The 16,560-nt window shown below is 40.5% G+C and overlaps 1 protein-coding gene across 3 annotated transcripts in view; it reads right to left on the bottom strand.

Annotated features, from left to right (window-relative positions):
- Positions 1-5,992: 5,992 nt before the first annotated feature.
- LOC306939852 (disco-interacting protein 2 homolog B-A) overlaps positions 5,993-16,560 on the bottom strand; it is a 109,948-nt gene continuing 99,380 nt past the window's right edge. For all 3 annotated transcript variants that reach the window (XM_079524611.1, XM_079524609.1, XM_079524608.1), the window contains 10 exons: positions 15,830-15,939; positions 15,518-15,648; positions 14,760-14,928; positions 14,326-14,496; positions 13,852-13,913; positions 13,302-13,359; positions 11,971-12,045; positions 11,226-11,400; positions 10,577-10,700; positions 5,993-10,089 (listed from right to left, as the gene is read on the bottom strand). In XM_079524611.1, the coding sequence (XP_079380737.1) occupies positions 9,837-10,089; positions 10,577-10,700; positions 11,226-11,400; positions 11,971-12,045; positions 13,302-13,359; positions 13,852-13,913; positions 14,326-14,496; positions 14,760-14,928; positions 15,518-15,648; positions 15,830-15,939 (1,328 nt within the window). In that variant the 3' untranslated portion in view covers positions 5,993-9,836. The remainder of the gene's footprint in view (positions 10,090-10,576; positions 10,701-11,225; positions 11,401-11,970; positions 12,046-13,301; positions 13,360-13,851; positions 13,914-14,325; positions 14,497-14,759; positions 14,929-15,517; positions 15,649-15,829; positions 15,940-16,560) is intronic.

Raw genomic sequence — 16,560 nt, forward strand, 5'->3', positions numbered from 1 at the left:
CCCTCAGTGCATAATTGACGACTCTCGGCAGAATGTAAGGGAGTGTCGGCAAGTGCCTTTCATCAAATGATAGGTCATTTAGGCATGTAGTCTACACGAGCGAATGTGGGTTCACAAATGGGCTTCAGTCAGTGCTTCACAAAGATGAATCTGTGATGATCTGCAAAAATGTGGGGAAGGTCTTCAGGATGTGTGGTGTGCTTTTAGCCTATAGCGAGCTATTTTTTTTAATATAGGCCTATATGTCAATTACATGTGATCAAGGCTTATTTGCACGAATACAATCACGACTTTTGCCCAATATTGTATTTTGAGTAAAACACATATCTCCTTCAGATAATGTGTCTACCATTTATTGCTCAGGTCTATAGCCTGATCAAGCTGAGTAATTACGTCATAAACCTCATGCCCTTGAGAGAGCTTGCCAAAACTTGGGGGGGTGATTTTGGATGCTGATCCAGAACCACATTATCTAATATCTCCAAGAATGCCTTTTAGTTGTGTCATTTTAATAAAGTTAGACGCTTCCTGGCTGTCACAAGTCAGATTCTGCAAAGCTGCTCATGCCTTTACTTCCAGTAGACCTAAACTTAATTGTAATGCACTTTGTTTGCTGGACTGACAAAGTAGACTAGAGTTGTATTAACTCCAGCTTATTCAGAGCATTAACTCATTTAACACACTGTTACATCCCTAAGTGGTAGTCTATAGGGCAGGGATCTTTAGTCTGACAGCCAACAGGCTTCTATTGTTTAAAGTGAGACAGTAGTTATATTTTTTTTATAGGGGGATATATGTGACCATACCATTAACAACCTATATCCTATAAGGCAAGCTTTTCAAATTTTCACTATAATAGGCCCCTTTTCCACCGGTTGGTTCCCAATGGGAACCGGTTCAGTTCTTTTTGGTTCTTAGTCCATGAGCCAGAGCTCCAAAATTGGAACGGGCAAAACCATACCTATATTAAATTGTTATCACCATGAAACTTCCCCAATTGAGTACTTACACAAAGACAATGATTTATTCTATTACAAATTTTATATTTTTAAATGTGCAAATGAGGCATTATGTAGGAAAATATGCAAAATAATTGAAAATATGAAAAAGCTACTACTGTGGAAGGGTTATCATGTATTAATGTACTTGTATTGATCATATAAACATTTTAACATATTTAATATATAGGTCTAGTTTTTCCCACCAATTTTGGAGCTCTGGCTCATGGACTAAAAACCAAAAAGAACTGAACCGGTTCCCATTGGGAACCAACCGGTGGGGGTCTATGTGACATGTCAAACAAGAGGGGTTTCATGATTCTGAATCCATTATTAGTTTTCCACAAAAAACACTCCTTGGGCTAAAAACAGCCATAGCCACTTGCCCAAATGTGCCAAAAATGTGCTGACCTCATCACATTTGTGATGACGGCTATGGCCGTTTTTAGTCCAAGGAGTGTTTTTTGTGCAACATTAATGCTTGGAATAGATACAGAATCATGAAAAACCCCTAGTTTGACATGTCACATGCTACTTAAACAGCATAATTAATATTAAAAAGCACACCCGTGTGAACTGAGTGGTGCAACAGTGACGTCACACACTAACCATAGCAACCATGCTCCTTTTTTGAGTGGACAGGTACACGAACATACAGACAAAGCTGGTTGTTGGAGTGGTTTGCACCACTCAAAAAGCATAATGACATTTTGTCATTTTTGCCTTATGTTGTTAATGATATGGTCACATATAAACCCCTATAAAAAATGCTCAATACCTTCAGCCGGTCAGCAAGTTGATTCATGAATGTACGTATAGACAATATTTTAGGCCAATAAAAAAAACAATATACCAAATTTCCAACTCCACACCCCCAGCTGTCAGACTATCTACGTTTTTCAGACCAAGGACCCGACCCCGTAGAGAAAGATGAAGCAGGGCCAGGGAACCCCCCACTACATATTGTATAAAATGATGTTGCACATTAAACCTTTTACACTGATTTACATAGCTGGCTTCTGACAGTTACAGCAATGTCATCAGGGCTGTGTGGCCCCGATCATTGCTGTATAGATTGTTTGTTCAATAACAGAGGTCTCCCTGTCTCTCCAGCTCTTTAATATCTAGGCCTACAGAAAAACATTTTCAGGTAGGTGACAAACTTTCAGCCAATCAGGAGAAAGTATAGCCATTTATCAGTTCCAATTTTGTCTACTCATTGTACTCTTTGTGTTACGTCATCATTGAGAGCTATACCAGTTATACCCTGACGTCATATGCTGCTACGATACATACGCAAAGTAACCACAGTATACCGCTAATCAACTTACAAATTACATACATATACATAGGCATTTCCTTTAATCCACCCGACACTGATCGACATATACGTCACCATCGAAAGCCGTCACTCGTCCGTATTAATTACAACATACAATTGATTGTTGTTAATTACATAACGAAAGAATGAATTTGAAATGCTTAAATAGAATTACCTTCATGTTCTTCAACAGATCTCAAAATAGTGTCAGACAGGTAAATACTTTTCAAACGTTCTTTCACAGAGAAGCTGAGATTTGACAGTTTGTAGCGGTCGACAGTACTTGCGCGCTCTGCTTGCGCACTAGTAGGCCATACTTGTGTGCAACAAGCAAGTAGGCACTCGACAGAGTGCAGTTCTAGTTTAATCTGTATCCTGCCCGTTCTTTATCCTGATTGGATAAAATTCGTATCCTGTTCCTGACCTGAAAATGTATTTTCTGTTTAATAAAAAGCTGAAGAGACTGAACAAACACTCTATAGCAATGAGTACAATATAGAGATTTTTAACACTTAATTTAACCAAAGAAAATCACTTACACTACCTTAATATGTTGGCTTCAGCCTTCAGGTTAATGTGTATTTTCAGACAAAACCACTTAAACCTTCAATAGTATACTAAGTAACCTTGAGCTTTCAAGTAATCTACAAGCTCACATCGCCTCGTGAGCCACATTGTGATCTTGTAGATGTGCCAACTGCTTTTGGCTAAAGTTCTCATCAGATTATGGATGCTGGGGTTCAAGTGGTTAATGTAAAAACATTATACTATCAAACATTTGGCAGCCCCCCTGTAGTAAGTCCAAGGACCCCCTAGGGGTCCCAGACCCCCTATTGAAGACCCCTGGTCTAGTGGATTAGGGGACAATATTTAAACATCCAGTGAAGTGTTGGATTGAAATGAGATGAAATTAATGTTTTATTTACAAGTGATGTGTCTGAACAGAAACAGGGAAAAGGACTGCCGAGTGCCAAATTAAAATACAATGAAACAAAAAACGCACTAAAATGACTACACTATCAAACAAAAATGACCACATGATGAATGTAAAGTGTAAAGTAGCCCTAGGGTTCCCCCTGATAAATGCTTAATAAAAGGCTGAGACACACACAGGAACATGCCGGAATTTGATACAAAAGACTGTAGGTCTGAAAACAAACAAAGCTATATCACTGACCATGGTGGAAGGGGAAAGAAACTGATTATAGGCACACACATACTCAGGTGTTTTTATTGGCAGGTGATGGGAGATAATTGGTGGACTGATGAACTACACCTGGGTTTGAGGAAAGAAGGAGAAAACATTAGAGGGAAAGATAAGAGACTGGGGATGGGACAGAGACTTGGGGTGGCGGTAAATTGTTGTAGGATTGTAGAGTAATAACAATAATGATGTATGTTGCAAAACGCAACACCTGCTGTAAATTGCCAGGGATTACAACATGAGGAATAATGTTAACACAATTGTGCAATAGGCTTAGCAGCATCCACCGGGACACCATCCGGGACACCCCCCCACCACCCCATCGGACCATGCCCATATGGTCAACCATCTAGATTTACGCCACTGCTCAACCATTTTAACAACTTAAATCCTATACTGAGCCCTCTATACTGTTCAACAATCAACTCCTTTTTTCCCCACAACATCATATTGTGACAACGTCATATTGTGAACAACTGAACATATAGGCCTATAGATCCGCTATTTTTGCAGAATATCAACTCCTTGTCTGGCATTGTGGTACTAGCCTGGAAACCAGACGAATCTGCCATTGCAAATATTTGCCCTCAGTGATATTAGTCTGTGACACATGGCCAGGAGATGACTATCGCTGCCATTCTGCCCACTGCATCTGCATGTGATCTGGTAGTGATCTGCCAAGAAGAGCTTGTTGAAATGTTGTAAATCACACATGTGTTGTACTTGGATATTTAGCCTATAAATAAAGGCTCAGTGGACCATTAAGCTTCAGAAACAGATGACCCTTTGGCTTGACAATGACAATAGCTTGCCAAAGTTTAGTGAAGGTCAGAGTGATGAGATGACAAGATGTCCTTTTTATCATGTGGGAGGTGGTGGAGGCTGTCACAGAAGGTGGCGTGCGTGCGTGCGTGCGTGCATGCATGCGTGTGTGGAGAGGTGTGAGATGAGAATTTGACCTCAGCAAGACACTCAAACACTCAATTAACAACACAACATTTGAAAAAGAGTCCCTTTCATTATCTGGATTAGGGAATCACTTGCACCCAAGTCTATTCAGTGGAATTGCAAGCATGTGATTCCTGCTTAATCTTAATCTTGGCACTTTTACATTTTGAATGCCTTTATCCAACCATTGATTCAGCAACGCCAACATTATATCAAGGCAAGATCATTTAAAGAAAATTACAATTTAAAGATGCCATTGGGTGTATGTACTGTACAGTATGTATACCCTTGCCACATCCATTTTACAAGTGAATTTATTCCTGTTCCATCATGTGGCTTTGTGTGAATACTGCTTGGAAATTGGTACAGTAGCAAGAAGAGCTATCCAACATTGACGTAGTGTAGCTGTAACAAGGATCAACCTTCTTTAACCTTTTAACCACAAGGATGTGGATTGACTGACACCTGGTGGAAAAGAGACTTGTTTTACAGCAGCCTCAGCTAAAGTGACCCATTTATGCCTGGCAGCCGACAGGCTTCTTTTGTTTAAAGTGGGAAATGTGGTATATCTGTCTTTTTTATTGGCCTGAAATATTGTCTATATACATTCATGAATCCACTTGCTGACCGGCTGTCGGCATTGAGCAATTTTTTAATAGGGGTTTATATGTTACCATATCCATTAACATCCTATATAATATTTTCAAATTTTCATTATGCTTTATGTAGCATGTGACTTGTCAAACTAGGGGGTTTTCATGATTCTGAATCCATTTCAAGCTATAATTTTGCACAAAAAACACTCGTTGGGCTAAAACGGCCATAGCCACTTGCCCAAATTCCCCAAAATGTGCTGACCACATTGCAATCATCACATTTGTGATGATTGCAATGGCCGTTTATAGCTCAAGGAGTGTTTTTTGTGCAAAACTAATGTTTGGAATGGATTCAGAATCATGAAAACCCCCTAGTTTGTCACATGCTACTTAAAGCATAAGGACAGTTTGACATTTTAAAAATGTTGCCTTATATAGGATGTTAATGGTATGGTCACATATAAACCCCTATAAAAATAAATTGCTCAATACCGACAGCCGGTCAGCAAGTGGATTCATGAACGTATGTACGTATATAGACAATATTTTAGGCCAATAAAAAAAAACTATATAGCAAATTTCCCACCTCACAACCCCAGCTGCTGGACTACTGTAGCTTTTTGACAATTAGGAATGCAACTATATCAGTCTTAGGGATTATTCTATCAGACAATGACTTTTTGATCAATCAAATACTTTCAAAGCATGATGTGTTTGATATTTTTTATAAACAAATCAAAGCATAACATTTCAAATTGATTTATTTAACCACTTAAAATATATATTTTATACTTACCAATCATACTACCATACAACCATAGAGTATACTGCAAAAATAGTGAATTCGTGATTATATATTGTTTAATTAATATGATTAACCACTGCACCCCTCATGACAACCAAGAGCCAAGAAGAGGACAACGAATTCTGACAAAGCTTTTTATTATTTTACATGAAACACATCCAATGACAGCATGACAGTGTTTTGTCAAGTAGACGTACGTTTTATTTTTGTTTTCAGAGTTAGACGTTTTTGCACCATTGACTGTTTCAGGATGTCTTTGATGCAGCTCAACTATGCATAGTGTACAGACCTTAATTGAGGTATACATTTCGGGCCCTTGAGTTTTGGTAAGAAAAGATCCTAATTTCATTACCTCACAGATACAATACATTGTGCTTGGTATTCTTACTTTGGAGGCTAGTCATATCTTCGATTCTACATCACATTACAAGTTCAAAAACTTGGCAGAAATAAATTAATAGAAATGTCAGCCATGTCATGTTTGACCATGGATAGAATTAATTAATTTTGTTAAAGGGATAGTTCAGATTTTTTTTACTTAAGCTGTATGAAATACTTAATTACATTAAGAAATACATTAATATAGTGGTTGCAACTGTATTAATTGATTGCCCGAGTTCCGTGGTGGGAGTTCTGCTCTGGTTTTGGTCAATATTAAACTAGTTAAGTCATTTTGTGGGGGGCACTGGGGCCACGCAGTGAAAGTAAATTAACTCACAAAACTAACATCATTTGAATTGTTGACCTATTTGAAAAATATTAGCACAACTTTCATTCAACTTTGACCCCTCTATCACATGGAACTATTTTTGGGCGTAGTGATATGGACACAAAAAACATAGTTCCGTGTGCCTGTGCCGGTGCCCCCCACAAAATGACCGGAACTACTTAATATTCACCAAAACCAGAGCAGAACTCTGGACTCGGGCAATCAATTAATACAGTTGCAACCACTATATTAATGGAAAGTATTTCATACAGCTTAAGTTAAAAAAATCTGAACTATCCCTTTAAGATGCATGGCGGTTATACTGTTGAGTATACGCCATTGATGGTCGTTTGGTGACGGCGGTCTCCAACTGCTGTAATACATGGCAGTGAGTGTAATTAATAAAAATCAGAAAATGAATAGAATTAATTAATGACTTCACACAGAATGAAGAAATTATTTCAAAAGGGGTACGGTGGTCTGTCAGTGTCATTTGCCAGTATCTGAAATTAAAATCTTCCTTTGTCAATAGCACCAATATCTTATTGAATAGGCTTCAAGGCCAGCGTGAAATTATAAAACTTTATTAAAAGTTGGAGTGAAACAGTAGCAACAAAGCAAATACCACATTAGGTCAAAAGCTTCACTTACAATTTATGAATACTTCAACTTTACTCAAAAGATGGACTCTTGTAGCCTACTTAGCAAATGTTTGTCGTGGAAGTAGTCAAACTACCTCTACAAACAAATGTTTTGTAAAAGTTGCGCAGTTTCTAAGAAAGAGAACTTCAAGAATTACTGATGAACCCATACAGAATATATTAATATGTTTTGATTTGAATGTAAAGAATAAAAATACAGTGGGGGCGACATAAAAAAGAAGCTGGCTTTAGGAATAAAAATTGTTTCAATATTTTGGGATCTTAAAAACAAAAAACAAAACAAAAAAAACAAGCTTTTAGCACCAGAAAACCAGCTCACTCCAATGCTTCCAGGCAAACACACTCGCACATGTAAAATGATATTGGTGAATATGCACATTATGACCTGCCAAGATATTTGATATCACCTTTTGTTTAGCAATGTGATATTATTAAGTTAATGATGCAGAAAAATGCAAGTCAAGTATGAAAATTATCAGTCAAGTTTTATCAACAAGTTATTTTCAATGTACACATTAACACCAGTGATACAGCATTTGACCTCTAAAACAGTTTACAGACAACATCCACACACCCTCTTATACAGCCTCACTTTTCTATGGAAAGAGGATTCTAGCACATGGGGCTTTGTTAACAGTTACCTTGATTATTCATGATTATTTTTTGCTAAGACATGATTTTCTTCAGTTGCATGTGATGGATTTCAATTGCAATGATTAAAAAATGATAAAAATAGGACTATCAACCCAAGAAAACATGAAATGCCTCCCCCTCCCCCAAAAACCTGTGCTTTGAGTGATAAAGGGGTATTTTGATTCCTCATGTAAAAATGCCGACACACACACACACACACACACACACACACACACACACACACACACACACACACACACACACACACACACACACACACACACACACACACACACACACACACACACACACACACACACACACACACACACACACACACACACACACACACACACACACACACACACACACACACACACACACACACACACACACACACACACACGAAACCTTTGTTAAAAAAAATAAAAAATAAAAACAAAGAATATTGAAGTTCCACAGGTTTTAATAAGGCAAGGTTTTGTCCTCATCTTGATATCCGATTTTTCTTTTCTTTTTTTAGAAACTCACCAGTCCATGATCAGAAATGTCATGCTTCACAATGGCGCAATATAAAGGCACTGACTTGCCTTCTTATAAACCTACACTTACCCCAAATCAACTGTGTGAGCAGACTTGTTATTTAATGAGAAATGCACTTTGCTTCACCATGGGAAACTACACAAGACAAATTGTACATAGTTAACCTGGCACTTCAGTACAAGTCAGGTATGTTGTTACTGTATGCAGTGAACTCCTGCTTGAAAGTTAGCAAAGACCTTTTAAATTAACTTCCATGGGACTTCAAATGTCTTACTGTACAACATAATACAGTAGATACGGTATCAAGGCCTAGATGGAGACATTGATACCAATGCCAATTAGCATACATACCTTTAGCAATAGTAGGTATCACTTTTAGACTCAATTTGACAAATGGTGCAATTAGGAATTTTAATATTCACTATTAGTATACAATCATAAGAACTATATAATGCACCAACTGCTACATTAGAATACCAAGGAATTTTGCTTCCGTTCATCGGCGAGACCTTTGCTCATCTAGTATGCAGGTTGCATATTTATGAACCTCGTTTTTCACATTCCACCCCAACAAAAGATTCAAGTTGTGTAACATTTTTGCCACTATGACTGGCAATAACATACTGTATGTAAGCTATCGGAGGTGGAGAGTTAAAACAACTGTGCACCAAGTAGGAAGGACATGTATGTCGATACTGCCTTTAAGGCAGGTGCAGACTTTGTCTGAGCGAGATGCACTTTATGGTGGCACAGTAACACTGACGTGGGTTTTTGATGCTTTGAGGAGCAGCGAAGGTAGGGTCAGGGGTCATGCCACCCCCCTCAGAGGAGGACAGGACAACTAATGGACTCTGAGGTGGAAGGACTTAAAGTGCATTGGGGAAGGTTCCAGCTCCTCTCGGAGGTTGCAGGGTTCTGTCCTGCCTTCAGGGATAGCCGGGAACAAACCAAGGGAGAGAGGGATGGAGGGAAACAGGCTATACTACCAACAAAGGAATGGTATGATGGTAGATAATGAAACGTAAAAGAAAAACAACTCTGTTGTTTCACTGTGGTGAAACTTATGTAACCAACAATGTCTGATCAAAATAAAATTGTTCAATGGACGTTCGAGGGAGACGCAGGAGGCATGAAATAGGCCAACTTCCTCCGGTTGAGCGATGTGGCCCCTTATCAAGAGGAGAGAACAGACTTTTTTTTTTGTAATTATCCACGTGAAACAACCTCAGTGACTCTGGATTGCAGAATGAAGCAAGTTGAGGAATGGCACTGAGGCTGAATCCACATTCAATCATGTACTTTCCCCAAGATACGAGTTCGTCTGCATGTGGGGGTTGCAACAGTTTGTTCTTCTCTTCCACCCACTCCATCTTCCTCGTGGCAATTATCTTTTCAACAAGAGTCAAGAGAAGGGTGTTCACATGTTGTAGGCCACATAGATGGGGTCCAGTTGGTCTGCCAGGAAGGAATCTCGCAGATGCATTCTCTGCTTCTCTCCCCGAGAGTTGATGGGTATGACCCCAGGGTCCACGATCACCACCACCCCCACAATGAGGTGGTGTTCTTCCAGGACCACGTTGGTAACCAGGGGCACCAGGTCCAAGGCCTCCTGCTCCGAACCACTCAGCTCTGCCACCACCACCAACAGGTTGGTCCATGTAAACACTGCACTGTAAAGCAGATGAAGATACACATTTACGATTTACATTGTTGGTAAATATAAAGGATTTATTACTAAAACTGTAAAACAAGGAACTCAGTGATTCTCAGAGTGGGTCCCCACGCAAAAGTATTTAATTAGCATCACAATCCTTTTAAGCACTTTATCCGCATATAATGATAGATCTACAAGCTCACAAAGTGTCAGTTCGTACAGTGCTGCGAGCTGGTACATATTCTATTTTAGCATTATTTTAATTAATATTTTTTATTCTCTTCCGGGGGTCCTTGGCACAAACCCTTTTCAGATGGGGGTCCACAACCACATACATATCAATTTGGTGGTCCTTGACTTGAAAAAGTTTGAGAAGTACTGTAAATGTAGCTAACTCTGGTTAGCCGTGCCTGCTAAATTAACTCTGGTTACTCAAGTTGTGCATGCTAAATGAACTCCGGTTAGTCGTGCATGGTCCAAGCTAAATTAACAGGAAGCCTTACCTCTCCGCAATGCTGCGGTGGGCTCGGGACACGGAGGTCTCGATGTCTATGGGGTGGTAGCGCAGCCCCCTGAGCTCCAACGTCTCATCCAGAGAGCCCACCACAAACAGGGCATCATGGCGATCTGGGAGGACGAGCATGTGGGAAAAGTGAAGGGTATATTTGGTATTTTTACTGTAATTACGGTAATTTATCCATCTGTGCACAAATGTAACCAAATCGGTCCATAGTTAACCCACCTTCCACTTTTTTTTTTTTAAGAATAGCAAAAAAAAGAATAGCAAAGAAAAGGCTGATTTATGAATACATTGAACTTTTTGAGAATTCATGCCTAAAATGACATGCCCAAAAGGGCGCCAGGTTAAAAGTGGTCGCGATCTAACAGTTTACAGTTTGTCTTTTGGTTGTTTTTACTGTATCTCATGCTGTCACAGCCTAAATATGTACAAGAAAGGAATTATAAATGTAACCACTTGAACTCTATATACTTCGTTGTATGTCAAATACAGAAAATAGCCAATATATAAGCTCTGTGAGCTTTTAGACGATAGTGTCACCAATGTTCACCTATGTATTACATTCCCAGGATCGGGACGCTAGAGTTCATGTGGTTAAACAATATTGAGTAATTTATGAAGCGTTCTCTCACCTCCGCTGGCGTCCAGGAGCTCAGTCCTCTTGACGAAGCCCAGGCAGCCTGTCCTAGCCCACAGGGTGTGGGGTTCCCCAAAGCTGAGTATGGTGTTGAAGTGGTCTGCCTGGAGGCTCTCCTCGCCATAGATGGTGTAGTAGCCACTGGCACAGTGAGGGCTGTTCACCCAGATCTGAAGATATGAAGAGACAGGAAACTGAGCCTGCAAACCTAAATCAACTACCAGTCTCGTTTAGCCGCACAACTATTCCACAATCTCCCAATAATGCTATATAGAGTCTGGAACTACACCTCCCAAAATCTGAGTAAGAAAGCTGGCATTTCCCTTCAAAATATCTTTACATTTATTTATTTTTATATCCATTTCTGCTAAGCATCAAGCTATATATGTTTGGCAGTTTTGATTTATATTATTTATCATCGGAAACAATGAAAATTGTGGGAGGCAACAGTCTGGCTACACAAGACTAAAAACAAAATCTACTAGCTATCCAAGTAATTGCGATAGTGAAATCTCAAGAAATAAGTTTCCAATTGAGAACATGACAAAAGATAATGTTAAGTGAAGCTAAAATCTGAAAATAAAAGCGTCTGTCAACCATTACTTTTAGAGCAATATTATTATCAAGAGCCTGCAAGTTCAGTTGTATACGTGTGTGTGCGCGTGCTGTGCCCATGTGTGCCAATCATCAACAGGCCAATATAAATTGGTGACATGTTTACATAGTATCTGTCCACTCACCTCTCCAAGGTGGGAATCCCCCAGAGGCCCTCTGGTCTCTGGGTTGACAATGATCACCTTCACTCCTGGTAGGATCTGAAGGGACAGCAAAGAGGGTCATGTTTCACTCATAGCAAATCAATACATCTTGATAGTGGAATCCTCTGATGCCCGCCTCCCCACACCACCTTTCTCTGGAAATACACCTTATGATTCTACTGAGCTTTATATCCCATATGTTTCGCATTGTATTTGCTGTGTATAGAGCACCGAAGTCTGACGTCACTTTCAGTAGAGGGCACCAACACACAGGTTCGTGTATTTTTTTTATTTGTATTGAAATCTCCATAGGGCGATTTTATGTCGCTTCATATAAGAACTGTGTTTGAAAAATAAACCGACCACCCCGGCCTTTCTGTCAGGGGAGTGGCTGTGCGTCGTTAATGATGTCCATTCATATTTGATACAGCCAGTTTCTGGAGAAAATGGAATTAATGTGACCGCAAAAGCCTTGAAACTACATATGAATGCAATGTCGCTGAGCATATAAGTCACGCCCAGCTGTCAACATATTGCGTTCCTGAGATTCCTCGTTGACGTAAGCTCAGCTGGTGGTGACTCGACTCGTACTAACCACGATACATTATATATCAATAAAATTAAAATAAACGTAATTAACGTTCAGTTTCTGTTGTGCGACGGGCTGTGGGCAGAAGCAGCCTACCCGGAAATGTAGTCTCTGGGTTGTTTGGCTCGTTTCTAACGCTTATTTTGTTACTCTTTGGGTATATTTGTACATTTCCACCTTCAGTCGATGCTTCATATCCATATGAGTGAAAAGGCCGGGGTGATCGGTTTATTTTTCAAACACAGTTCTTATATGAGGCGATCTAAAATCCCCCTATGGAGATTACAATGCTTATAAAAAAATACACAAACCTAGGGACTGGCGCCCTCTACTGATAGTAGAGGGCAGTGACGTCAGGACTTCGGTGCTCTATTGTATTATACTAGAGCGGTGCCAGTTGGGCACTGGCCTACTTGGAACGATGCAAGTTGGAAATGCATGCCTCACCCATTTATTATGTCTGTGTCCCTTTTATGCCCATATATGGAGTTATTTGTCAGGCATGCCCAAATATGGAGTCTATGCAGATGTCAGAACATCATTGTGATGTCAGAACAAGCCAGCTCCATATATGGATATCTAGGGGTGATCAGGTGTGATCAATACTTGGCTAATTTGGGCCCTGTCCAGACCCTGGGCAGGGGCTTTTGTGATGGTTCTGGGTGTTGTTGGTACCATGATCTCACTATGTAGCAGGATCTGGGTTTGTGTTGTTGGTACTTACGGTGCCCGACTCCATGAGTGGAATACTCTGTGGTGCCCCTCGTTCCACCAGCCTCACCCTGAAGAAGAGAAATAACAACACAGTCTGATTGATCTCACGTGTACAGTATGCCGTTGATAATCTTAGTCTACGAGTCCATGGTTGAATTCCACCCATGAATTCTGTTTTCATACTGCACCCAAACAGCTGTGATGTCCTGTTTCTGAGGCAGCTACAATAGTGTAGCTCTTATCTCCCTTTGTGTTTCTTTCTTATGAACATTTTCGTAATTTCATCATTAAGCAATTTCATCAAGTAGAACTGCAGTAATGTGAGGTGCAGTTTGTGACTCTATGACCATTGGTGTTTAGTTGCACGTTTGTCGGTGTAATGTTGGTACATACATACATACATACATACATACATACATACATACATACATACATACATATTAATAACTGGGTGTCTGATATGATTGGATGGTTTCCAGTCTCTTATTATTTTCCAACTTTGTCTGTTCATAAAAACAATAGCTTAAGAAATGCCATGGATTACTTGAATTTCAGCATACCTGTCATGTCGTAGAGACTTCATGTCAACATAGACAGTAGAAGGGTCGGGTCCAGATGTACCCTGATGAAAAGAAGGAAAAAGAATCAAATCATGTTGGTACGTGACAAGTCTTAACCCTGGGGTCCCCCAGGGTTACTTGGTCCGCTCCTATTTTCTCGGTACACCGAATATTTTAGCTAAAAATAGCCGACCTACAAGCTAGCGTCCCAGAGTAGGGACCTTTGTGTGTCAGATAGACAAAATGATAAACTACAAAGTTAACCATGATTCCACTTTTCAGTAATTCTATGGTAAGAGTTGTTGGATTACAAGAGTTAAAATGAAGCTAAACATTTGAAGGTACAATGAATTAAAACTGGAATTAAAACTGGAGTTAACTGGAATCATCAAGACCTATAACCTAGGTACATGTTGAAAATCATTTAATAATAGATATCTAATCACATGGTGTGTGTGTGCATTTGTAGCCAACCTGCATGCAGATGGCCAGATTGACCCTGGAGCCAAAGGCAGTGCTGACAGCACGGGGCGACAGACCCAGATCTTTGAAGAGCTTGGAGAAGGCCTGTGTGAGGGTCAGACGTGGTCTCTCTTCTGCTACCACCACACAGCTACGCACACATGACAGGTTCAAACCTCGTGCCTGGAGAACACACACACACGTTATTCATGCATCAGAATGTTAAATGCATATTAAGCTTGATGCCGATGTTTGTTACCTTCAAAACAAATTGTTACACTCCTGCGTAACACTATGTATTACATGATAATTACAGAAATAAGGACAACGTAACTTGAAAGGCTGCATCACATGAAGGGTTATGAGTGATTGCCTTTGTTTGCGTGTGTCCACCTGTGCATGCATTTGTGTGTACGCATATGCATGCATGCATGAGTGGTCCTCACCTTCAACATCTCCGTCTGTGTGCCCAGGCCTTTAGTGCAGAGCTCCATGACGGAATAGGAGCAGAAAGTGTCTCTGATCTTGTACTGACTGAGCGTGGTCAGCCACAGAGGCAGGGAGCTCTCCAGCTCCAGCGGAGGTATAAGGATGGACTGGTGACCTGAGTAAACACTGGCACAACAACACAGCACTTTGACAACATGTGGGGCCAAATGCAACTCAGTGCAGATATACGCACATCTTAAAAAAACATGACGGTCAATGTGAGCTTGTGTGTCTGTCCGACTGTCTTGGAAAAGGAATTAAATTGTGGGTGTGTATTATGTAATGTGTGCGCTGTGTATCTATGCCAGTGATCCACGGCACCCCAGAGTTACTTTATAGTTCAACCTATAACCGTACATGTATTTCATATTACGTTACGTAAATATGCAAATATTCCCTCTACTAACATACATTGTTGTCACTTGGAAAACTTGAGAATATCTGTTTCCATTAGGACAGATTGAATATAACTTTACAATGACGTTTAAATAACCTATTGTGGGGTGAAGAGATTTGATGTAGACTGAAGAAGAACGCACCAAGTACAGTGCAACTCTGGTCTGATTTACTAAGTCAAATAACAAAGGATTCTGCGGCACCCTTGGACTTGCGTCACGGCACCCTAGGGTGCCACTGCGCCCACTTGAGAAGCCCTTATCTATGCATCTGTGTGTGTGTGTGTGTGTGTGTGTGTGTGTGTGTGTGAGAGAGTTACCTGGAGAGGCACCACAGGACAAAGCCCAGGCCACAGTACGGGTCCAGGCAGATGGCTATTTGGCGAGAGGAGTAGAGCTCACACTGAAGCTTAATGGAGCGACAGAGTGTGCTGATTGCAGCGTGGGACATCTGAGGAGACACATGCAAATGACACACACCATTACCTGGTGACAAACACTGCCATCACATGGCCTCAAGCAGAAGTTGCTTCTTCCTAATGATTCAGAGTTGGCATCCTGTGCCATGAGTTATGTACGTATGGTTTAAATAATTGCTAAGAGTCACTGATGCAGTCATCTATGGTGTTTACCTTCACTCCGGTAAGCATTCCTGTAGTGGACACACTGAAGTCCAGGTAGGCGAGCATCTCGGCTGTGGGAGGCTTGTAGAGCTGGGGAGGTCGCTTCCTGGGCAGGTCATCTGGTAAGAGGGGAGGACAACGATGCATTTATATAAGACTACTTGTGGGTTCCCAAATAAACTCTACTTTCACTGTCAGCTCAGTGAATTGGATCTTTACAACAGGAAAGCGACACCCATACAGTAGTTGTTAACTGCCCTGTAAGGTGCCTGTAGAGTGTACATTTTATTAGTGTAAACAATAGTTGTATTATATAGAAATTTCACGAAATACCTTTCGTTTATGGGTAGGTTTCCTTCAAAACCTAGCTGCAGAACATTATTTTATGTACTCCCAGGACAGAAAATTCTAGAATTTTCGCTGTCCTGGGCTCTAAGGGTGACGTAGGAAGCCACGCCTATCCCGTATAGATACCTGCGTGGCTACGTCAGCCCTCATTTCAACTTTTCTTCTGCTAAGCTGCGAGAACGAACTTTAACATTCCAGTGTGTGCAGGGTAATATATCTCGCAAACTCGGCCGAGAGACTAATTCTTTAGGACCGTGAGATCTCTGGCACACTCTCGAAGCAAACAGAAGGATACTTCTCGAGAAAAAAAGCCGAACTTCGACACAAGTGAGTTCTAGGCAACTTGTTGCTACGCTAGCTTGTCGAAAAAACAGCTCGCGCCTCTTTTTCTC

This window comes from Electrona antarctica, assembly GCF_951216825.1.
Source record: "Electrona antarctica genome assembly, chromosome: 2".
Taxonomy (NCBI): domain Eukaryota; kingdom Metazoa; phylum Chordata; class Actinopteri; order Myctophiformes; family Myctophidae; genus Electrona; species Electrona antarctica.